Genomic DNA, 19,633 nt, shown 5'->3' on the forward strand with positions numbered 1-19,633 from the left:
ACTATCAGGACACTTCTTGATTATGAGGTTCCTTAATCATATGGAATGTATGCATCACAATGACGTATATCATTTTTAAAAACTGTGTTAAAAGATTGTTTCCTTTAAAGTTAACTCTTTAACTGTTAGCTACTTAAGAGTCATGGGAGCCTCAAAATTGAAATATTAAACATTAATATTAATGCAGTTGGAAAGGAGACCCAATCACGGAAAGTTGTATGAACAAAGAGACAAGACTTTGGGGGTGGAAGTGAAGAATCTATAGAGGACAATTTTTAGAACACAAAAGTTATCCAGACAATTAAAAATTAAAAGTTATTACATCTATTTAAGGTACCTGGAACCTGAATTTTAAAGACTAATACTATTCCTAAAAAAGATTTTAAGCTGCGAAAGAGAAAGGGAAAGGAAACAGAATTGGCTTTTTTCCTCCAACATTGACAGTTTTAACTGACTTGGAACATTAAGAAGAAGAGATTCGAATAAGAAATTGATACTAATCCACTTTGACATTAATAGGCTATTTCTAGCTGAAAATAAAGTGTTAAAGGGATAAAGATTCTTGGATAATTTAAAAACTTTCTTTAAAAAAAGAAAGCAACCAGCGGAGGGAGAAAGGAAAAAAGAGTGTAGAATCTGGAAAATGGAGGAGACCACCTGGAACTTTAAAAAAACTTGATAGTGGAATTTTAACAAGGCTTGCAAAAGATACATTGTAGCTGAGACTTTCTTACAAGATAACAAAGCCCCTGGAAAGAGAAAGTGAGAAAAGAAGCAAGAAACAGTTTTGGATTATTGGATGATTCCTGGAACTTTGCATGGAGGATCCTAATGAAATAAAATAAAATCAATTGGGGGTTGTTTAAATTTTTTTAAAATGGTATCACTCCTTGAAGAGTTAAAAGTGAGACTTAAAGAACAAAAAGTAGAAGCACAAGACAGAAGAGGATCTTTTGGCTTTGTATTTCAATTTTTAGAAATGGAGATCTTGAACTATGAAAAACAACAAGAAATGCTGGCAGAACAAGAACGAGGGACAACGAAGAAGCCATCTTTAATGACCAAGCAATTTTAAGCGGGGTAAAAAAGGGAAAGGGGGGAAAGGGAGTTAAAAACTTAAGCACTGAAGCAACAGCCAAAAAAAAGAGGCATTTGAAAAGCAATCATAATATAAGGAAGAAGCAGAAGAGAGGATCACAGAAGGGAGAATCAGATAGAAAAGGGAATAAAAAGGGGAGAGAGAAGAATAGAGGGAAGAGGGAAAGGAAAAGAAGTTACAAAGGACAGAAACAAGATATAGGTAAAGCGTACAAGAATTAAAGGTATAAACCTATTTAAAAGACACAAAGACAATGGTTAAATTTAACTTAAGGAGAGGATTCTGCAAGGGTGCATGGGACAGCATTGTTATATTAGAAATAGAAAAGGATTAGAAAATATGTTAAAGTGATAGAAAAAAATTCTATTGATGTGTAGTGGAATAGTTGTTTGTAAAGAGAATAAGGCTCTCAATGATTTAAAAAGAACTTTTTAAAAAAACTGAAAAGAAACCTGGAAGATTTTTATCAGTTGACAAGATGAACTTGAATAAGAAAAATAACTTTATTGACTACTGTTAATAACTATTGTTTGGTTTTTTTTATTTAAAGACAGTAATAAGTAAAATATGAAATATAGATGATTAAAGTAAAAGACAACTGATATTATTAGGTAATGTTTGTTAAAAGAAATAGAAATGTAAAAGATTGTTATTAATATTAATGGTAGAGCTGTACTTGAATAGAATAATTATTCCATTTACTATTGTTATACATATATACACAGATATATATACGGATCTTTGGTTGTTCGGGTTTTCTCCCGCGTAAGATTCGAAGTATCTAGGCAACGTTTCGATGAAGTCTCATTCATCATCTTCAGGCTTCTGTCTTCGGCTCTGTGCTTCTCAGAGATTCACTCTGAGAAGCACAGAGCTGAAGCCTGAAAATGATGAATGAGACTTCATCAAAACGTTGCCTAGATACTTCAAATCTTATGCGGGAGAAAACCCGAACAACCAAAGATCCACATACAAATACCCGCGAGAACCTCAGAAAACAGATATATATATATACATATATACTTTTTTCTTTTAAGAATATAGTGTGTATTTTAAGGGAATGTGCCAAGCAGAATTTGATTGAAAATAGGTATGTGTTATAAAATAGAGGTTAGAAAATGAATGTTATAACTGTAAAGGTGTAACTTAAATTTTTCAATAAGATTTGAAAAAAGATACAAAGGTGTTACACTCCATTCTAGTAATTACAGGGGAAAATTTGTTTTATGAGAAAAGATAATATGAAATTGTAAACAGGACAGATGAAAGTATAAAAACATTGATTAGAAAGATTTTAAAAATTAGAAAAAGATATGTAATTGAATTAAGAAAGGAATGAGATAATTTAAAATAAGGCTATAGGAAGTAAAAAAAGGGAAAAGCTATTGAAAAAATTGAAAAAATAGTTATAAGATATGGATTAAACTGTATAAGATAAATACGTGTTGAGTTTATTTTTGTATGGAGAAGTGATAACCCAGGGCCACGCTCTTCTCAAAAAAAGATATTTCATTTGTATTTGTATGTTTTGTGAAAACTTAAATAAAACTTTTACTAAAAAAAAAAATTTAAAAGCTATTAAGACACTTTTTAGAGGACAAAAGTTATTCAGGGAAAACTCCAGATTCCTGTTTCCCATCATCTCTATTAAGTAGTATAATTAATAGTGGATAGCTGTGACTGAACTTCTTGTTCCTCTCCCCTACCATCTTTCTTTTCTTCTGTCAGGAATTGAGCATCAAAGTTGTTTAAATTTAACATAATAAAGTGCCATTTTACCAGGATATTTTAGCAGTCTCACAAATTCTAGCAGTATATGTAAACCGATAATATGTAAATATCCATAACAATAGGGAAACATTTTTCAATCTACTTTTCAAGTAATGGCTAGAGAAGTCTAAATGGGGGAGGCATCGATTAATATTCTTTCATACATTTCTTCCTTTCTCTCCCATTTCTCCTGGTAGGCCCCTTTGTCCCTCAAAACCAGGATCTCCCTGTGAATAAAGAAATAATTCATATTAGTTGTTGCTTTCAACTCTATGATAGCTTACTATGCCTAATAACTGGATGTATGAGAGAAAACTCCAGCAAGACATAAATTTAACATTTAAACCACGATTTAAGGTAAACATTGGGGACCTGAATTAATATTTATTTATTTTATTTATTTTGTCAAGCATGCATTAGATAACAGATACAAGTATAAACATGATTATGAATACATAAAATAAGAAATTCTTTCTTATTGATCTCTAAATTTGTTTATTGTCCTGTTTATTGCAACAGGTAAACATAACTAGAAGTAGCAATAGCAATAGTACTTAGACTTACATACTGCTTCATAGTGCTTTACAGCCCTCTTTAAATGGTTTACAAATTGCCCCAACAACCTGGATCCTCATTTTACCAAGGCTGAGTCAACTTTGAGTCGGTGAGACTCGAACTGCTGAACTGCTGGCAGCCGGCAGGCAGCAAAAGTAGCCTGCAATACTGCATTCTAACCACTGCACCACCATGGCTCTTAAAAAATAAAGTCAAAAGCCTAAAAAGGGTTTACAGACATTTGAGTCAATGGATAGTTAATATCTATTACTTAATACTTAAATCTTTCAGAAGCTATAACGGGCCGTGTTAAACATAGTGGACATGGCCAAGTATAAAATGCTACTTTGCCAGAAGGAAAGAGATGCTGCCTCTTTATCTTGTCCCCTTTTGGCTTCTCCTTATCTATCCTTCTCAGCTTGTTTTGCAGACTAGCTGCCACCATACTCCATTCTTATTTTCAAAGAACGCTCATGGAGCTCAGATAATTCTGAAGGCTGGAACTTTGCTTTGCAGAACGTCACTTTCCCAATATTATTTTGTTAAACTTTAAAAGTCAAATCAGGCAGGCAGCTGCCAAGAAATACACTGGTAAACTGACTGAAGGTTATAAGCACCGTGTTAAGAACTCCAGCTAAGAAATAAAGTTCACCAATGTGTCCTGAAAAATTAATAAAGGCAAAAGAACATCATTAGTCCCTTTATTAGCTCCCTTTATTTTCCCGGAAGGACTGGGAATCAAGCAAGTCCTTTTAGGAAGCAAGTAAAAACTTTTCTCAGACAACCTTTGGTTCTCTTTTTATAGCTTATTCATTTCCACTAGAAATCTACATGTATCGTCCCCTTTCCCAAGAGATTTTTATAAGCACTAGCGTTGAAAAGGTTTATATCTATTGTGAACGTACTTTTTCCCCCTTGGTTCCTTGATTTCCAGGTTTTCCTATGTCTCCAGGATCACCACGACGACCCTGAGCAAAACAGAGTAAAATTATTATTTTTTAATCAAACTCCTAATGTGGATTACTTCACTGAAATGCTAAACAGCTGCACAAACGGTACCTACTCTATTTTAAGACACGAAGATACTATCAGGAAAGGAAAGCCAAATAAAAATATTTGATTATTGGTGAACTAGAGCAAAATTCAGGCCAGAGCAACCTTTCAAAATTAAGACTTCTGCACTTAATATAGCTTTTGGTGGATCTGTTCTTGAAGAGGAAGAAGACAATATATTCATTTTAAAATTAAAACAATTCTTATTTGTTTTTTTTCTGTGCATTTCATCCACTAATATGTGCCAAGAGGAGACATTTTATTAAAATTTAAATATTAAGCCAGAAAATTAAGGATCAAACACTATAGTACATTTTTACATTTGAATGTCATAAAAAGAAAGAAATTGGAAGCTCCAAATCTTCATACAATGATTGATACAGAGAACTGTTTCACAAAGTTTATATAAAGAAAATCTGGCACCTGCATCTAGATACTGCATGCAGCTCTGAAGTACCACGCTTCTGGGTGTCTTTTAGGACTAGTAAGGCAGCCTGCTTTTGGAAAGCATTAAAAAAAAGCAAAGCTAGAAAGCATCAATGGTCTTACAGCTTCTCCTTTTGGTCCCCCAAGTCCTTTCTCGCCTGGACTTCCCTTGGGACCAGGAAGACCAGGTTCTCCTTTGTATCCTTTTGGTCCCTTTAAAAATAAAAGAAAAACAACAGGAACAAAACCTGTTAGAAAAGGCTTTTGGACAACAAAAGGTAGTGTTCCAGAGGATTATCTGACCTGATCCCACTGAATCACACTTTCAAACGTTAAGATTTTTGCAAATTTGTTTCCTGTCTCTTGTAATACAAATCATTAATTAATTATCATCAGGGTGGAAGGGCCAAGTTTTAAGGAGTCTATCTAGATTTCTTTAGCCAGTTTTTTTTTTTAATTTTTTTTTTTGGTCCTGCTAAATATAGCTCTGAAAATAGTGGGTTGGAAGAAAAAGTCTCTCCAAGAAAAGCATTGCTGGAAAAACACTTACCTTCAGACTATCTGCCTACAGATAGTTTCAAGCACAACATTAGAGAGTTCAATCAATAGCATGGATCAGGGGTCTCCAACCTTGGCAACTTTAAGTTTGGAGGACTTCAACACCCAGAATTCCCCAGCCAGATTTGGGAGTTGAAGTCCTCCAGGCTTAAAGTTGCCAAGATTGGAGACCCCTGGCATGAATTGTGAAATTTGTACGGAAGGGAGTGCAACTGTTGGATTTTGCAGTTTGGAAGCACATACTCTCTTAGGTACTTTATTTTAATCATACTTCCAATAAGTAGTTGTCCCCAAATGTAAATATAAATGAATGCCCCCCACTTAACATTTACTTTGTTTGCTAGAGGAGTTTAGTTTATGTTTAGTTCAGTCTAACCAAGGTTCCTATTTTCCTTACTTTTTACAGTTGCTATAAAAGGAACATAGATAGATATATCATATCTGCATTTTCAAATCATGTTACTGATGCACTACAGTCAGCGTGTGGCTCTGAAGTTCAAAGAATTTAATTATTTCAGAAAAGTCACAAAGTTATACATACAGAACTTCCGACTTCCCCATCGGGACCAGGTGGGCCATGTTTGCCAGGCCGGCCAGGATCTCCCTGAAACAAGATGTAGTAAACAATGCATGTAAGTTACAATTTATAGTTGTCATAGTTACAGTTGTTACAGTTATAGTTGTCTTATTTACATATGCATGCATACATATATTACTGGAATCAGAAAGAAATTTGTCCCAATCAAACTCTGTTGTGGTCACGCCCAGCAGAAGGATGTATGGTGGAAGCTGAGAAGGAAATTGAAAGTGTGGAGAGAAGGTAAGTTGAGTCAAAAATTAGATGAAAGAGAAGAGAACGAGTGGAGCAGAAGGGACTAGCATGGGACAAACCAGGTCTAAGTGCAGGCAAAGGAGCACCATCTGGGAAGAGATGGTGAGGAAAGGGGCAAATGGCAAGGAACAAATGATTGGACCAGCAGCCAGTGAAACCCAGCAGTAAAAGAGATGCTCCAACAAGAGTTGGTCAGAAGCAAGCGAAGATGTAATAAGTAACTCCTACCTAAAGTTGACACAGTAAAGGCTAATCCATCTAGCCTGCTCTGAGAAAGGTGGCTGGCTGGAGCAATGGTGTACTTTGAAGGGGGCAAAACTGTCTCTAAAAACTAGGCTGAAAGGGATGCAACTGTCCTCTCAAATAGACAAGGACTGTAAAAGTTAGTGGAACTATATTCACCAAAAGGTAAGGAGGTGCGGCAAAGGCAGTGTTATTCTCACTGCTGATACATGTCTCAGAAGAAGGTCTCCCAGGTAGATCTATTTATCCCAGAAGTCAGAGATTAGGGGTGGGGTGGGGGTGGAAACTGTTAAACTTTACTTTTAAGCTACAAAAGAGAGAGAACAAAAAGAAGACTTTTTTATTCAGAATAATTTCTTGTATAGGGAGTCCAAATTTTACCAGCCAATGCCATTTTTCTCCAAGTCACAATCTATGTCCTGGGACATCCATGAGAAAGTTAGCAATTAGCAACAGAGGAACATAGAGATAGAAGACTACAGAGATAAGAAAAAATAGAGCAGGATTAGAGATACACATAAGTATAGAAACAAAATAGGTAATACGATTCCACATTCAGATACAGGAAAACTTAATTTTGTGCCATAAAACATTCCCTGATAGGAAAAAAAATCAACCAAACTTTGTGCCCTGGCTCATGCCACCCCCAAAGAACTCATTAGAGAAGCCTGCTTGATTTCTCTTGCCCGTTTTCTAAGCATCTAGAATTACCGAGAAGCATCTAAAGCAGCTTTTCTCAATTTCCAGCCATGCAGACTTTAAATTAGTCCCTCCTTAAAACAAGCTGCATCCCATTCTGATAGTGATGGAAGAGCTAGAAATCAATGTCTCATTTTAAATGTAATTTAACAGCAGTGCATTGAGGCAGAGGAATGCAGTGTGCTTTCCTCCTTTTAAATCATCCCTCACTATCAGGTCTGCCAACTTCAGCATGCCCTGCTTTTCGGGCATCCCACCATAAAATGTACATGCGGGGATGGATGGGGAGGAGATCAGGGAAGTAGGGAGTAGGAAGGGGGAGAATGACATGGTTTACAAGAACCAGAGGTGTCAATCCAGATTGAATTGGCTGATCAAAGATGGAGCATGAGATCAGAATGCAAAACTCCACCGAAGAGCAACCAAACCTCAAAGCCATTCCCAAAGCATCTATAGCGAATACTACTGGACACTGATGGTTGGTCAAGGGGGGTTGGGCCAGGGAAGTGGGAAAATCGCAGGCTTTGGGCAGGAACATTCAGATCCAGCGTTGCTTGCACTGTAACTGCTTGACTTCAGCCATGGAGTTGAGGGTCTTTCTTACCTAAATGCTCAAGTTGGGACAAGCCTAACATAATTTAAGATGGATTTGATTTCCCAATTAAACAGTTCACCCATGGGAAAAATTAGCAACTGGGAAATGGAAAGAGACATGCAAGAAACACGTTTTCTAAATGGCTCTTAGCTGTCTTCCTACTGACAACAGCATTTTCCTTACCTTACTTTTCAGAATTTCCAGCTCCCTTTTCAAATTGCAACTCATCATAAGGCTTGTTTTATTATAAAGGTAAAATCAATTGAACACAGCAAACCTGCAGTTACTTTGTGATGCTGCAGAGAAGCTGCCTATCTCCTCACCAGGCCTGCCCTCTGAAGGTGCTCCGCAGTCGAAGAAAAGAGCAGAGCTCCTTGAAGAGGCTGCAAATGGACCATTGATATTCCCACCCTTCGAGAAGCACCTTTTGGAGGTCCATTCCAAATCTCAGCAGAGCCCTACGATTCCCTGAGTGAAGAGCAACTTCCTTTTGTTTCCTTACTTTGTAACCCAAAGTTCTAAAAATCTTTTTTTTCAAAACAAATCTCTAACATGTTCCTTTCCTTTTACTAATCCTTTTTCTAAACGAAATATCTTGAGAAACTGTCTCAGTTTCTCAACTGAGAAATCAGCCAGATTAATGCACTGCTTTTGTTTGAATTTACTCTTCCTGACCATGTCATGCTGCCTTTAGTTTCTGTCAGTATGGAATGGTACAGACCTTGATCCCTTCCTCTCCCGGTGACCCTTTAGCACCAGGGCTTCCTGGGTAGCCATCAGGACCCTAAAAGAAAAAGTGGGGACACGGGAGGATTTAGTTAGAAGCCATTTTCATTTAGAAAAGTAGAATGTAAATAATAGGAAAGTATTCTGTGACTGTAGACATCATAGTATAATAATATATTATATAATAATATAAGATTTCGCATGAGGTGTGAAAACACCTCATGATATCCATCCTGATGCTTATTTTTTCCCTTGCTTTAAGTTGATGGCATTTTAGAAGTGCACCTGAGAGAATTCAGATAAGATCTAAGTGGAATTATTTGGTGGCAGTATAATAGGGAAAAAAAAGTAAAAGGACTCTGCACAGATATTCAGAGGTAGATTTCACCCTTCTCAGAACTTTATATGGTACAAATCTGAATGCTGAGGAAGGAATCCAGTAAAGTAGTAAACATGATGGCTTTGCTTACATATCAGTTCTGCCAACAACCAAAATTATGTTAAACTTTTTACTTTCCAAAGTGAAGCTAGTTCCCGTGTCTTTTGTACAAAAGGTGTGCGAAAGTTGCATACGTTTTATGAACTTTAATGAAATGCACAGCTTCTGTTCAGCATAATGGTGTAATTCACATTCTGAACTTTAAAAAAATATGCTGAGAATGGGACACACTAATAATAGATCATTATTCTAGAGTAGAAATTGAAAAGATGGTAAAATTTGTAAACTATTTGTGAGCAGAACAGATTTAAGATCCAGCAATTGCTAATACTGCCTACCATTCTGGCATTAGTCACATGCCACAGGTGTCGATATGTAATACTTATTGTTGTGTTATTTTTACTGTACTTATAATCTGCATCCTCCTAAACATCTCCCAGTCAGCTAATGCTAAAGCAAAAGGTAGAAACATATTATCAAATCATGTAAAAACCAAGTAAATGTACACATTGCCTGTAAAAAGGGAAGACAGGTTGCATCCCACCCATTGATACATGCTTGAACTTGCACTGATATGGTACAAGCAGTTTGACTAATGTGACTGAGTGTGTTGTATAGAGGTGTGATTGTTGGTGGATGTTACAGTATTATGATTGAATGATTACAGGCAACTGAAAAGAAGCATAAGCTAACCATATATCCATGGTGCATTAAACATTACTGAATCATTTTTCCCTAAAGGATTTTCCCCCTTTCTACTATTAATTCATTGATTAATTTGTTTGCACATTCTGAAAGTGCTCTTTCAGAGCACTCTGTATCACTGTACTTTATTATTTTCCTTGAAGATCTGTGCAAAATTTGTAAATAAATGTCACCTTCTTGTTTCAGTTTTTCATTTGTTTTTATTGACAAACAAACCAATGCCATTTATTTAATTTATTTTCAAGGTCTGTTTTTCTTAAAAAAACAAACTAATATTTTTTAATCATCCATAAAATTCCAAAGTCATGTTGAGTATAATAATCTCCTTTTATAAAGAATATGAAAAAAAGAATTGACATAGTAGAGAAAGCACTCCTACCCTTTCGCCTGGGTCACCCTTACAGCCAGGAGGTCCAATCCGCCCCATCCTGCCCTGAAAGCATTAGATATGAAAGGAGAGATTGTGAGCAATGTTAAACAGGGGTTGAGGTGAAAAACCCACAAAGGTACTTAAATTTCTTCTTCAGCACCCTCCACCAGCAGTTCAGGACCTCTTTACTGAAGGAACTGGAGAGAGATTGAACCAAGAGGACTGAGCTGCATTTCAGAATGAATAAAATAGAATCATAGGCCTGGAAAGGGGCCTTTCAGGCCTTGTAGTTCAACCCTCTGCCCATGGCAGGAGACCTTGTATCAGCATTTATATCTTTTTTTCATCCTCCCAGGAAAAAAATATAATATGTAAAATATCTATGTGAAATCTTAATTCATTTTAAGAAGGTTTTTTTTCAGCCATTGTAATAAAAGTTGTCATTTTTCCATTTTAAGCTGCAAAAAGTAAGGCTGGGAAGTTGCCTGAGGCCTGTTTTCCATGAATTGCCTTACTTCGATTTAACAGTAGCAGCCAAGTGCCAAGAGAAGAGCAGTAACTCCAGTCTAAAAAAGTTGTGGGTGATAAGGCGATAACTCATAGGGGCTCCACTAATTTTAGATGCATCTCAACTATTCAGGATCAATACACAAGATGATGTTGACAAATTTTCAGTCAGGTCAAATGACTTTTTCTGTAAATTAAATAGTTATTTTTCTTCCAATTAAATGAAATGAAATGAGGATGTGGATATTAGAGTACTTCAGGAATGAGACAGAAGAACTTACCACAAGCAATGAATATTCAGTTACAAAATGAACAGGAAAACTAATGATCAGTCTGGGCCATTCTCCTGTTTTAGATTGCCAATTACAGCTTATATTTAGGGAGCTCATTCTCCTTTAAAAAGGCATTTCATCAATGTAAACAAAAGACTGACATTATAGTACTAAAAACCAGACTACCTTCTGTCCATCAGTGCCATTTCTTCCAGCAGTCCCTCCAGCTCCCTGAAATCAAAGACCAAAAGCATTAGAGACAGCTTTTTCCATAAGACCAATAGTGAAATAATGTCTTATGTTCCTCTGTCAAACCTTACCTTTCGTCCATCTGCTCCAAACTCTCCCTACAAAGGATATAAGAAAACAAGATGAGTCAAGCCCTGCTTCCTTTAAAAAGGAAGCCACAACAGCATGACAGCCAGTTAAGAAATCATCTGGGACAGAGTGAAATAATTCTGTGTCACTAAATATTACCCTAGAACAAATGACATGGAGGGTCTTCCCTACTCCTATACCCACCACCAGACTTCAGTTGCAATGTTCAGCCCTGTCTGGCCAATTGGGTTAAAAAAGAAATTATTTAGGGATAGAAGTTTTACCAAGGTGGCTCACAATAAGAAAGTCAGAAATGATATCATAAATACCCTCCCAGCAATTAGCCAGACAATATTAAAATCAAAATACAACTGCAGTTTAAGAGCATTTCAGTAAAGCACAGGACCACTGAACAGTGCTTCCAACACGGAAGCCAAAAGTGCTTCAGGCATGTGGGGAAGGCAGGGATCCTCAAAGCACCTCTTTGCCACTCCTTCAGTAGCTTCCTCTTTTCCTAGGAGCTCCATAGCTCCAAACCAGTAACAGCCCAACCCAGAAAAGGCTGCTTTGGGCTGAAAGAGTTATGCTAGAGAATATAGTTCTGCTTTCCAATCCAAAGCATTGCTCTGTCCTAGTGGCAGAGGTTCTCCTACATTCCAGGAGCTTGTTTCCGCCCAACCCAGGATTGTAGGTTCTGCATACGGGGAAGGCCTTTTGCCTTTATCCAGGGCTGGGCTTCAAAACCTTTAGCAAAGGGTTCTCTGTCTGGTTGCTGGGTGGGGGTGGCCATGGTGGGTGTGGCCTAGTCAGCCTCCTGCATCGTGGGGGAACGTTTTTGCCCTCCCCAGGCTCCAGAGGTTTTCCTCGAGCCACCGAGAGGGTGAAAACGGCCTCCCGGGCTCCGGAGGTCCGTTTTTCACCCTCCCAGAGCCTCCACATGGGCCCTGCACCTACCTGCATGCAAAACGGGCCACGTGGTGGCTCCTGGGAGAGGCGGGGTAGGTGGGGTCAGTCAGGAGTGGAATTTGGGGGGGGGCGTTTCTCTGAACTGCACAGAACCCCTGTGAATCCCCAGCAGCCCACCCCTGCCTTTATCCCCAGGAAAGGTGACAGGGAACCCATTGCTCAGGGCTCTCCTTGAAATGCAGAATTATACTAAATGAAGCATTCCAATTATAAAGCACACTTCCCAAAATTTTCTGAATGTGTAAAACTGCCTTACCTTCTCTCCTTTTAGACCAGAAATACCCTGGAAAAGAAACAGAAAGTGCTTTCAGTTAGCATTTGTGGCTATAGTATAGACTTAGTTCTGATATGCTACTCTAAGTAGAGTGAATTGACTTAGATTTGTTAATTAGTTGATTTAAACAAATACATTTAAGTAAATGATTAGTTTGGAATTTATACTCTCCCAACTTGCCTCAATCTATCTTCTCCTATGTCGTGTCTTCCTGCTTGGCCTCTGGCTTTGGCCCCTGGATTAGACTATACACTTAAGGCTGCTTCTGCAGGCTACCAGTTGCGGTGGAAGAGTCATGCTTTGCAAGCGATTCCCACCTGATTTCCACCAGTTTTTCACATTTCCATTTTTTGTTTCAGTGCTCAGAAAATCTCTTCTAATTTATCTATTGAATTCACACAACTTTTCATTTTCTTTCTATCATCCAGTATTTCTCTCAGCTGGTGCTTTTTGGGACATAGTTCATGTCTTTCATCAATGTTATTGGGAAGGGAGTTCCACATCTGTTTCTTCGCAGTCTATAAAACCTAAGATGAACTAATTGTTCCCAATTCAGGAATTTTTAGATATTGAACAGGATAAAGGAATTGATATCTAATCAGCCCAACAATCATTTTCCCGAATTAATTATCTGTCCTATTTTGATAATCAAAATAAATTTGCTTTCTGTAGCTTTAATGATTATTGGTTACTACCAAGATCTCTCTCCCTCTCCCTCTCCCCATCTTCCCCTCTCCCTATCCCTCTCATTCCCTCCTCTCTCCTTCTCTCTAGAACTCTCTTATTTGGTCAAGTTCTAAGCACAAGAATGAATGCTTAAAAGTGAGACCCAAAATGATTTACCTTAGGCCCAGGGTGTCCAATTGGACCTTCAATTCCTGGATCACCCTATATGTAAAAAGAAAATGCCATTATTCCTTGACATAATCTGCATAATATATTCATTTATCTTAGGCAGGCAAAATATGTATTACTTACATTAATTTGAACAAGGTAATAGTTGCGTTATGCAACATTATTAATTACATTTTTGTAAACTATACAAAACTATTTTAAAAGAGTTGAAAGAATTGTATTATAGTTTTTATAAGCAGTGATGATTATATTTCTTTTGCCCTATCATTGCAGTCAACTACATCAAATGTTTTGTTTATTAGAGGTCAGTGTAGAATGAAAGCAAGCAGCATAAACGAACTATATGTGCTTTCACACATTGTAAAAAAGATATAGGCTTGGTTCTGATGTATTGTTAAGCTGTGCTGGGGTACATTAGCAAGTTGGAGAGTCAAATGTACACTTTTTCCTCATCTTCCCTATCCATTCACAAGTTCTGATTGCCAGAATTATCAACCAATGTATGATATAGTGCGTGAGCCTGGGCAAAAGAAAGTCACTGAAAGTCACACCATCTTACAACATAATATCTGGGTCAAGCCTGTTCTTCATTCTGATCCTAACAGAAGGTAGATATGGATGGAAAGCTAATAAATGAGTGAAGGATGCACACACTTCTTTAGATTCCAGTTGCTTTCTACATGCACACATAATATATAAATAAAGACACACACATCTTCAGTATCAGTATTAACATTGCCCCATATAGGACAGGCATATTTTTCCATTGAGTGGAAATGGTCTGTTAGAGCACACAGACTATAGACATCGGTATAATAACATGCCTGTTGAAGTGATTCTGGGAGGCTCACAAAATGATAAACAGAAAATATTAAAAAAATAAAATCAGCAAAGATTAAATAGAGACTAAAAGCCAAGAGGATGGATGACACAGGGTGAGGATCTTCTCTCTACTCCATCAGCCACTCTCAGCATAGAACATCCCCGGCAAGACCTTCAACAACAACGATATGAACCTTATTTAAAGTGCATATTTAGATATGGGGAATCCTAATCTGGAAAGTACCCTCCCCAGCATGGCTAAAATGGGCTTTAATTCTTTGACCCCTAATGAGGATCTAATTTGTTTTTAGAAATCTGATGAATTCCACTTAAACTTCTATTATTAAAGAAAAAAAAAGCTTTTGATTTTCTTTATGAATAGGGATAAGAGCAGTGTGATAAATGAATGTACACAGATTATATAAATAAATAAATTCTCATTAAAGCAAGTTGAAAATCCTATGACCAAGATAATATACTGACTGAACCTTCTCAAAGGAATTCAGATACTGATTGAGTATCACAGGGTAATTTTAGACTTAAATGCCATCCTAAAACTGTTGTGTGAGTGAAAGTCTGATTCAATATGATCTTGTGTACTCCATGTTCAAAGAAACAGCAACTGTATAGCACTTATTAGAAGTCTCCCTTTTTTCAGTTACTTACTTGTCGTCCTTTTTGCCCCAAAAAGCCTGGAATCCCCATGTTCCCTTTCGCACCCTAAAAGTAAAATAAATACAATGATTAGTTCAGAGATTTCCCATTAAACAAAAAGTTGAATCAACTCCTATGTTCACACATCATTTCATGTGGCTTGTTGGCTCGGGCTTTTCATATTGTATCTTCAGAGACTATTCAATGCCATGCTTCTTGTTCAACCTACAAATCTGGAAGAAATCCTATCCAAATCCTTACGTTTGCAAAAATGTAAGAAGCTGAATTGCTTATATTCTAAACACAGCAAATGTGTCCTCAAATACTAGAGAACTATGCAGCTGTAGAGGAAGCAGATTTATAGGGAATAGACTGAAATTCTCAGTTACACAACTACCTAAATTATGAATGTAAAAATCTGGTACAGTTTAAGAGCAAAAGTTGACTCATCAATTGAGGCATGAGTCTATCATACTTGGCTCAAGACTTTCATGTAAAACTTACGGAACAACATACAGTATATTACACAAAGTTGTATATTAGAATAATGATTATTATACATCTTTGTCTACTGATCCTCTTTCCCTATAACTCAAAAAGCAAAAATTAATATCAGAAGAAGTAGCATTAAATGAAACATAATCAGGAAAAGTTGTACACAAGTTGTACATCTCTGTGTTATATACCATATTCATAAAAATGTTGATGTTAAGGGAATGTATATTAAAAAAAAACAATTTTTTTTCCAATTTTTAGAATTCAAGTTAATTTGTATATAGTCTAAAGATAAGTGACTGTGCTGAATTAGTAATAAACTGTGATTATTGTATAGACTTCCTCACTTCATTTCCCCAAAGCTGCAACCCATGAATGCATGATAGTCACACTCTTGAAATTGTATCTTTGGTATTTTTAAGCCATTAATGTGGGCTTTCTGTTGAAATCCTTAGGAAATATAATACACAATCTGCTCTTTCTTCTTACATGTTTATTGTCCCTTTTGCACTTATATCTTTACCTTTTGTCCTCGAACTCCCTTTGGACCACGTGGGCCTGGAATTTCAAGGCAGCTCATTTTATAGCACTAAAAGAAAAAGAAAATACAGGTGAAGATTTCATAATATGGTTTCTGTTCCTCTTCTACAAGGATATCTTGGAGATGTGTGGGGCAAAGTTATATTTAATAGGAGGACCGTCATATTTAATCAGTCTCATTAAATAACTCCACTAAAAACACTTCCTGCTCCTCTGTTATATTTCTTGAAGGAAGGCTGTCTAATCTTATATCATGCACTTGTGGGTTGCCTTCTGGATATGTGAATTGCACATCCTTTTCTAAGGATTTTGTAATAGGAAAAATAATTCCGTTTCTGTTCAGTTTTTGTATTCTATCCCTTTGTTAATATTTCTGAAGACAAATCCATAAAAGAATTAAGCTGGACTGGATAGATCTCTATGACACTGCAACTCAAGCCAGAATTTATTTTCTGATAAAAGACGTCTCACTGCATCAGAAGGGGTCTTCTTCTTCTAAACAGAATGCCCAGTTGGAAGTGATTCGAAACCTGAAGCTGTATATGGTTTCCAAAAGTTCCTATTCATAATATTCTTGTATGGACACAACCTGTACACTTACCTTTGCAAAGGCATCATGTTTCTGTTAGGGAATGAACAAAAATAAAAGAAAATTATAAAACTGAAAAAAAGAAACCAGCATAGCTCTTTCTTTTGAATCTGTCTGGTTAAGCATGTTCCAACAATGTCTGGTTAAGCATGTTCCAACAAAAGCAAAGATAGCTTTTTCTCACCCCATTTTAAAGGAGATATGCAGATTGTATGGCTGATGAGAATTCTTGATTTATCAAACGCAACAGATGGAGTACGGCTATTTTAGTAATAATGACTGATATTCTGCTGAAGGTTTTTTTCTGCTTGATCCTACTTGCAATCAAATCTCGGGCTTCAGATTTTTCATTTTGCCATTTGACATGGAAATCCTAATGCTTTCAAAACTGGATTTTAGAAGCAGAGAAAACGATACAAAGTATATAGAAGACATAATTTTGTGGAAGAAGTCCAAGATTTGATCCTGGAATTTTCTTCTGTGGCGGACTATGCATGTCAATACTAAAGGGCTCAGATGACTGTACAGCAGTGTGCAGCGCATGGGAACAAACAGGGAGAAATTAAAATCCTAGTATGGAGCAGATGGCAAATATGTCATTGCTAGTATTGCTTACTCTTGGTGGGATGCGATTTATGAATGGAAGGTTATGGTTTGTTCATAAGAAGCAGACCCAACAAAAAAGCCACATTATTCATAAAGGATTACTATTCCTATATGGGAATTTATGACACCAAGGCAGGGGTGAAATTCATTTTTTTCCCCCACTGGCTCTGTGGGCGTGGCTGTGGGCATGGCTTGTTATATTTGATATAATAATAATAGCAACCAGGGGTGATTTTTAACCGATTCAAATCTTGCCTACCACATCTCCCGAGGTGGGCCAAGGGGTGGTTGAATTTCATCCCTGCATTAAGGTAAAAATCCTTCTGAAAGCTTCTGAGTTAATACTTCTCAGATAAGATTGCTGGAAGTGATGCACAACAATCAGACAATGAATCTTTATTTTGGTCAAAAATCTGAATTATATTCCACCTATTGGTTGCAATTATTTGTAAACAGCCTAGGAAGAACAAGCACTATTATTAGAATCACAGAACTGGGAAGAACCAGGATGAACATGTTGAAACCAAGATAGCCAATGGCTTTCATCCAACAATTATAAAGATGCTTGAAATGCCATTTCTTCTACTTCTGAGAAGCAGGGAGAATTACCTGTTCATTTTCCACAAGGAGATTATAGCCAGAGTTTGGAAAAACAAAAGGAATTTGGGGAAGAGTTTATGCACAAAATTGGGCTGGCTACTCCATTTTTAAAAATTATTATTATCTAAGAACAAAGTCAAGCATCATCTTAAATTCTGGAGCAGGTCCTGGAATCCTGTATAGGAAATGCCTCCTTAGAGGTATTTTCAGGTAGCAGGAACAGGAACAATCTCCTTTGGTGTTGTTCCTGTTCATTTCTTCTCTAAAATATTTTGTTTCTAATGATGGCCATGAAGTATTTTCATGCAAATTAAACCAATTAGTGTTTGGTTTTTAAAAAACCATAGCTTGCAGCTCCCACCTTAATAGACAGTAAGTCTACTAAATGATTCAGTAAAACAATGTTCTAAGGACAATTCTTAGGCATCAGTTCTTACCATAACTTGGATGATCTTATCCATGGTCTCAGTATCTTCATCAACAGTACCTTTCTTTAGGGTGGCATAGTTGTTCCGGAAAAGCTCATGTGGAAGGTTGGCAATTTCCTGGAGACCATGCTCATAGATTTTCTGGCTAGGGGCTACTGCAAAGAGCTTGATCCCTGCATCTCGTGCTCGATCAGCTTGCTGCTTCATCCCTCCACAGGGATGACCTGTCACATGGCCATCAGTGATCACAACGGCATAATTCGCCCCCAGCGAATTGAGAGGCATCTGAGCCGTCATGTTGGAGAGAGCACAATCTGTGAAAGTGCCCCGACCAATGTAACGGATATTTTTCAACCGATCATTGAATAGCGCCTTGTCTTGGGTTAAAGAACTAAAGATTATCACTATATCTGAAAAATGAAGTCCCCCAATTTGCCAATTTATGGATATTTGTTGTTGGTAGACCTCATTGGCCAGCTTATTGACGAATTGAGTAACAAACTTCTTGCTGTGGTTCACTAAACTCTCAATAGGGTCAGTCTGAAGGGCAACGCTCTCAGATGTGTCAATGACAAAGTACACTGTGATAGGACACTCAGTTTTATCTGTATAAAGAGAAGAGCAGAAAGAATGTGGTAAGGAGACTAGACACGTTCACATCTACAGACTTGCCAGATATTCCTGGGGAATGAAACCCTTGGAATTTGTGTAGTTTTTCATTCCCATGGTGCAGTAGCTGAGTTAAAGGTCAGTTCTGAACTGACTCCTACAGCTTCATGAAGACATGAGGTCTCTCCCTCCCTTTTTCCCAGGCCACATTCTCCAAGAAGAGATGATCATTCTCATCTCCATTACAGGGTTAGCATCAATAGGTAACATACAGAATATTGCATGAGCCTTATTTATTTCCACTTGGAACATGTATCCGTTAAACCAACGAGGCTAATCTAAATTTACAGACAGCGAGTACCATAAATGAGAGCTTTGATCAATACAGTTTCTCAGCCTAAAATAATCACATGAATAAACCTCAAGAATTAACAAAATTATTAGAAACCTAGTCACCCTTATGCAAATATCTACTGTATTTATTAAGCTAAATGGACTACTGGAATTTCTTTTTTCTACCCCAGGTACATCTCCTATATCCCTTCCTAGATCAAGTTCCTAGATGTGATGTTCCTCTTTTTAAGCAGGGATCCACAGTGTCCGAAATAGAACGAGACTGCATTAATATGACACACATCATATTATAATCATGATGTAAATCCTACCCTTTTGCCATTGTATCAAACATGCGATGCCAGTGTAAGTCAATTATTTCATCAAGGCATCATAATGCATGCTTCTTCTTTCCCGAAAGCCTACAAATACAGTCTAAAGGCAGTCTGTGCTGCTTTCAGTAACAACTCCTTGCTTCATCTTTGGTGGACAAGTTTCAGATATGATCAGAATTCAAGCTATAAAGGTATTGATTCAGGGGTGGGATTCAATCGGTGTTACAACCGGTTCGGTCACTACATTTTGCATCACAGTCACAGAATTCTAGAAAAAATGTAACTGCTTTAAGGAATTAGAGATATATGAGTATACTGTATGATTGATAACACCATTTTGCCTTTAGATTCAAAGCACTG

At 37.1% G+C, this 19,633-nt stretch overlaps 1 protein-coding gene across 4 annotated transcripts in view; it reads right to left on the reverse strand.

The window, feature by feature from the left end:
• Positions 1-19,633, reverse strand: part of COL6A2 (collagen type VI alpha 2 chain) — a 48,647-nt gene that overhangs the window by 22,701 nt on the left and 6,313 nt on the right. For all 4 annotated transcript variants that reach the window (XM_026707648.2, XM_026707649.2, XM_026707650.2 and 1 more), the window contains exons 3-16: positions 18,006-18,601; positions 16,375-16,395; positions 15,757-15,822; positions 14,751-14,804; positions 13,251-13,295; positions 12,390-12,416; positions 11,170-11,196; positions 11,036-11,080; positions 10,080-10,133; positions 8,552-8,614; positions 6,003-6,065; positions 5,027-5,116; positions 4,330-4,392; positions 3,034-3,096 (exon numbers count right to left, since the gene is read on the reverse strand). In XM_026707648.2, the coding sequence (XP_026563433.1) occupies positions 3,034-3,096; positions 4,330-4,392; positions 5,027-5,116; positions 6,003-6,065; positions 8,552-8,614; positions 10,080-10,133; positions 11,036-11,080; positions 11,170-11,196; positions 12,390-12,416; positions 13,251-13,295; positions 14,751-14,804; positions 15,757-15,822; positions 16,375-16,395; positions 18,006-18,601 (1,277 nt within the window). The remainder of the gene's footprint in view (positions 1-3,033; positions 3,097-4,329; positions 4,393-5,026; positions 5,117-6,002; positions 6,066-8,551; positions 8,615-10,079; positions 10,134-11,035; positions 11,081-11,169; positions 11,197-12,389; positions 12,417-13,250; positions 13,296-14,750; positions 14,805-15,756; positions 15,823-16,374; positions 16,396-18,005; positions 18,602-19,633) is intronic.

Source organism: Pseudonaja textilis, chromosome 1, assembly GCF_049901715.1.
Source record: "Pseudonaja textilis isolate UNSWEBS1 chromosome 1, rPseTex1.2, whole genome shotgun sequence".
NCBI lineage: Eukaryota > Metazoa > Chordata > Lepidosauria > Squamata > Elapidae > Pseudonaja > Pseudonaja textilis.